Genomic DNA, 5,785 nt, shown 5'->3' on the forward strand with positions numbered 1-5,785 from the left:
AATTTTGTGTATAGGGGTATACACGCGGCTATCATAGAGGCTATGAGCTCGGCAATTTTTGCGGCAATTTTAATCTACATACCCGTGCGTATACCCGCGGAGTTTGCGCGAGCTGACAGCCGCGATAAAACTTGTGGTGATACCAGTGTTTCCAATTCTTTCTCTCTCCACAAACGCTTGTTGATGCGCAGCTATTCCAGAGGCATTCAACCCCCTTTCTTATAGTGGATGATAGGCGCACACAAGATTCAGTAGAGAGAGATAACATGTTTTGATTGCTGGTCGAGTGTGGGTGCCCATATGTGAATGCGATGACCCACATAAGTGGCTTGTAACCTAGTTTTTGCTCATTCTCAAATGTAATGGCATTGCTCTTGCTCTCCTCTTCTCTTGCATTATCTCCTTGCTGTGTGTGAGTGGGTGAGCGTTAGAGGGAGGGGACGATGATCTAGCAACGAGTTAGAGGAGGCGAGGTGATCGAGCAACAATGGCAAGATTCTTCCTCTCTGCGCGCACGAGATTCCTTCATCGATGGCTACACAAGTGACACATCGATTGCATCTCTTGAGCTTGCCTCCATCCAGGTTGTGTGTTTACAATCTCAATGTCTCACACACGACGGGCGGCAAGTCCCTTGTGATCCGACACCATACGACATGGCACTACCCTGTACTCTATGTGCTAACTCTCATTCACCGCATCACTCCCAGGGGAGAGTTGTTACCATGCACACGGTATTGATGTGTGTGAGCACACTTAAACTGTCGAGGCACTTTTATTCCTCATTAGGAGTTTTTTTCCCTGAGTTCTTTGTATATATGTCCATCACTCTAGGGCTATCTTACCTTGTAATCACACACTTAGTAACACACTCTCGTTTAGTGACACACTCTCATTTCATGTACCTGAGCTTCTTCTCCATCTCCAAGCTGTGTGTGAATATTCTTGCAACCCTAACTCCAACAGGGGCCTATGAGGCATGCTAGCCATATTTATGTAGCCCTAGATCTACCTTCCAGATGATCCTGTTGGAGGGAGTGGGCTTATCGAAAAGCTTGCTAATTTCTTTCATGCAAATTTTCCATGAACCTTTTTTAAAGAGTCAAAATTCCTCTCTCTCTCTCTCTCTCTCTCTCTCTCTCTCTCTCTCTCTCTCATAATTAGCACATGAATGTTGGAGTGAGGACATAGTCCCATGAAAACCTATTTTGTCCCCTCAAAATGGAACAAAATTCAAATACCTCAAGCATTTCTAAATAAGAAAAAAACAAGGTGACGAAACAAGTATTCAAGGTTTTCTTAAGACCTTTTGGGTCTAGTCCAAAGGAGCTAGCTTGGTTGGTTGAGCATTCGTTCTCTGTGACCCTGGTCATGGGTTTGAATGAGATCAAGCGACCTTGATAGTGCTCACAGATGCCCATTGTAGTACCACACACAGGAAAGTGCGTTCTGCTACCACAAAAAAGATCTTTTGGGCAAGTTTCAACTTGTTTTAAGAAGAAAGCAAGTAATTTTGTGTTTGCTGCATGTGAGAGTAACACCATCAAGGCATCAAGATTCATTAGCTTTTCCTCTCTCTTATAGCTCAAGTGAACTCTCTAACACACACACACACACACACACGCATGCACGCGTGCGCACGCGCACACACACACCCCATTAAAGCCAACAACGACTATGAGCACCGACCACCATGAGGTAGAGGGGTGAGTGTTGACGTGGAAGGCACCTTTTGGCTATCTGGTGTCCCCGAAATGGTCTAGCCTTCTATCTCCAAAGGTAGTCAATTGGAGCATAATCATCGGGTCCTTGCATCTTCCACATGCAAGAAAAAGAGCCCTTTACAGTTGCGATCATCGTACACCTCTCTCATAGTGACTCTTGTTGTCCTTAAGTTTGGCTCTAGAGGTCTCCCTTGCCATTGTCGTCAGCCTTGCTAAAAGTCTATCTATTATTTATTTCTCGTGCAGCAATGGTCGTGCTCCCTTATCCTCTAGCCCTTGTCTCATTTTGAGCTGCGCATGCTTATTACGATATTTTATATGAACGGAGTAGACCATGGAAACGTAGCGCACCTTGCCTATCCTATAATTTTAGGCCAACTTGTGGGGAAATGAGCATCATTTTCACCTGCAGTTTGGTAGACAAGGAGTGTGTTCAATAGCCCACAAGTGACGGGGCTTCTACGGTTTGTCTCCTCGCTCTTGCCTCCTGCGGCCTGCCTTTGAATTCTCATCGGATCTCTCGTAGGAGGGCTTTCTGTGTGTGCGCCCCCCCCCCCCCCCCCCCCCCCCCCCCCCCCCCCCCAACAACACACACACACACACACACACACACACAAAACCCAAACTCTCTCACGCACACTCGTAGACAGATTCTGCTACTCTTGTTCTCCGACAGCCGCCATCGCCATGCCTCAACAGCCCAAGATCGAGCTCACAGTCATGGCAGCAGAGGGCTTGAAGAACGTGAGCCTGATGCGCACTAAAATGGCGCCTTACGCAGTCGCATTTGTGGAACCCTACTCCAAGCATTCCACCAGAGTGCTTGCAAAGGCCGGCAAGGACCCCATTTGGAATGACATCATGCACATAACCATCCCCGTCCGCTTGCTCAATGATCCCTCTGCCACACTCACAATACAGGTGTTTAGTCAAGGGACCATTAGCACATCTCTTGCAGGTGCGACTCAGCTGCTTTTGCAAGATCTCCTTCGGCATGCTGCCCTCAAGGGCAACGGTGAAGGTGACATACTCACTCTTCAGCTCTTCCGCCCCTCAGGTCGCGCGCACGGCATTATTCGCATCTTCCTCAAACTCTCTGGAGATGGGCTTCCCGATCTGCCACGCCTTCTTGGGGATGATTTTGATGTGGCATGTCATGAATCTACGCCTGCTACAGGTATCCCCATCATGCCTACAATGGGAATTCACAGCGCCACATCTACTATGCCGGCGGAGCATTCGATAGAAAAGTATAGCTACCCATACCCTGCACCTTCATACGTGCATTCGACATATTTGCCATATCCCACTCCCCCATCACCATGCCCTCGCAGGAACAGTAACTTCCTTTTTGGACTGGTCAGCGGTGCTGTGGCTGCAGTATTGCTTGGATCTTTCTTCTAGAAAAGGTGAAAGAGGGTTTCTAGTTATCAAGTGCAGTAAGTAGATGCTGTATATATATACAATTACAGGATCGGACGACTTTCTTAGAGTTTTAAGCTTTGACTCCACAGGAAGACAGTTCTAGGTTTGTCTTGTGATGCCGCTCTAGAAGTTTTTCAATGAAATTCATGGGCCATGTTTATGCGTAAGGGTTCATTTGCAGGCTGAATGAATAGCTTGCTTAGGATTTGATGTAGGAGCATGGTCAGTTTTAGCAGGTTAGCTTATGTATGTGCGGATTTGACAGGGAAATTTGTGCTTTACATTATGGAAGAGCTTTTTCTTGACGAATTATTTTCGCCTATCTCCATGTGATGCTCATTTAGTCTGTTGCATGTGCAGATTAAACGTTGAGTTGATTTTGTAACGATATTTACCTGTCATTTGTGCTTACTCATCATCAAAGTCGCATGTTTGTGTGATCGTGTGGAGGGTTTCTCATAAAGTTTTGTATAGCCGACCCTTAGTAGTGATCCTTTTTGCGGGAATGGGTTGTTGCTCAGTTGGATTGATGCTTGCAAAGTCTTTCCGCGTATTGCTTGAGAGCAATGTGGCAGTCTTATCATATTTGTTAACTGAGCTTTGCAAGGTGTTGATTGGCACGGTCACATCTTTTTGTTATTTCTTTTTGTGACATGCTTTGAGTCTCGTCAAACACGCGTTTTTGAGAGGGTAAGATTGTAGCAAGTGCTGGTTTTCTGAGCTTGGAAACCTCAAGGTGTTTTGTGTTTGACCAAAATTTAGCTTAGCTTAGCTCCACATTGGTGGAATTTGTGCGGATCCTATGAGCTCTGGGTGCCGACCCTATGACAGGCAAGTGAGCTCTCGGATGTTGTGTCATTTAAGGGCACATTGGCTTTCTGGCCTATGCTCTTTCCTTTTCTTGTGCTTTCTGAGCCTCCTCACTATCTCACACGGGCATGGGCTGGAATCAATGGCCCACGCCTATTTCCCGGAGCGGGTCCGATCTGAGCTGTCCGATGCGGTTTGTGTAAATTCGGGTGCAGCAAAAGTTGTAATCCCCCCCCCCCCCCCCCTCCTCCAATTCTCCTCCCTCGGAATCGAACCCAGAACATCACCTTTGCAAGCCTATCACCTTCACCACAAATTCGGGCAAATTGGTAAATTTGGGCGTGCCACAACATCGGACGGGCCACGATGCACCTACTCCGGGAAATAGGCGTGGGCCGTTGATCCCATCCAGCCCATGCCCGTGTGAGATAGTGCTGAGGCTTTTTGAGGCCTTAGAGATGTAGTCAAATCTTCATCTTGAGCTCTGCCTTGTGTGGTGTTCTTGCTCTTCGTTGGTTCACTTCAAGGGTTTTTAGCACAGGGACATGTTGTAATGGGCAAAACCGGAAAGTGTGATATGCAAGCATGCCAAGAGGTGTCCACCTACATGCTTTTGTCGACTAAAGGGGGTTGGTGTTTTACCAATGTTGTTCGGTCCTCCATGTCTTTCGCTCAACACCAGTATTGTTTGGTCCATGTCTTTCGTCCACTTTGGACGTGTTCTTTGGTTGCGATTGTGGTCTTCATTGCATTTTGGACTCGAAATGGATTCCATGGCATGTCCATACTAAAGGTACTGGTATGCTGTGTATGGGCCATGATGTGATGGATGATATCATGTGTTGATTCATGTCAAACCAGACCCTAGAATCATAGCTTGACTCTTCTTTCTAAGAGCACTTGGTGGAGGTTCACTTGGTTAGAGTTGTACTTTACTTGTGTACTACCTTCTAAATGTCTAGTTCAAGGCTATGAAGAGCCTCTTGTAGTCCCTCATGATTAATGCAAGTTTCATTTTCTCTTCGATTATTTCTTTTGTGCACTCTTCATCATGAATGCCTCTTTGCTCTATCTACCATATTCTATCAATTGGTATTACAAGCACATGGGGATTATTAGTTTGCAATCGATTAGGTCTCCCCAATCTCAGGAAAAATAAAAATTCTTTCAAATAATATTAAGTGTATAAGTGAAGGGTGAGTAGGAAATGAAAAGACGGATGAAGGTGAAAAGTCAAAAGACAAATGAAGGTGGAAAGCCAAAAAACTTTTTACGCCCATATAAATAGGTGTGCTTCTTCTCTTTCACTTTTCCTTTAGCATCTTCTTCTCTTCTCTTTAACGTTCTCTCTCTCTCTCTCTCTCTCTCTCTCTCTCTCTCTCTCTCTCGCAATGTTGTATCCGTCCTTTCGAGTTAATATTGTTGCAAATTTATGTGCTTTGTCATTGCTTGTTATGTGCTATAAACTAATGCATCGTTTTTCTTGTTGTTGAGAGGAATCTTTGAATTAAGAATACCTTTTAATTCAATTAGCATAAGTCTTCCTAATCTTTAGAAGATCAATTAAGTGTGAATATGTTCTTGGGTTTACTCTCTTAAGCCACTATACTCATTGCACTAACTGGACATTGATAGGCTCTAGGGTCAATCAACACATTGTTGTGTGCATTTAGTGTTCTACAAAGATTAGACATGTATATAGAAAATCCTTGTCAAGCGGTTTTCTCAAGCCTTTCAACATTACAATTGAACACGAGTAGTATATATAATCACAACCCAATTATTAAAGCTTTTGATTAACTTTCCTTTTCTTGGAGAGAAGAGGT

At 45.0% G+C, this 5,785-nt stretch overlaps 1 protein-coding gene across 1 annotated transcript; it reads left to right on the forward strand.

Annotated features, from left to right (window-relative positions):
• Positions 1 to 2,296: 2,296 nt before the first annotated feature.
• LOC147434612 (uncharacterized) lies at positions 2,297 to 3,458 on the forward strand. Its single transcript, XM_086491064.1, has one exon. It carries the CDS (start codon positions 2,412 to 2,414, stop codon positions 3,126 to 3,128), a length of 717 nt encoding a protein of 238 aa, XP_086347190.1. The 5' UTR covers positions 2,297 to 2,411; the 3' UTR covers positions 3,129 to 3,458.
• The last annotated feature ends 2,327 nt before the right edge of the window (positions 3,459 to 5,785 follow it).

The sequence above is a fragment of the Adiantum capillus-veneris genome, chromosome 19 (assembly GCF_014529385.1).
Source record: "Adiantum capillus-veneris isolate H3 chromosome 19, ASM1452938v2, whole genome shotgun sequence".
Taxonomy (NCBI): Eukaryota; Viridiplantae; Streptophyta; class Polypodiopsida; order Polypodiales; family Pteridaceae; genus Adiantum; species Adiantum capillus-veneris.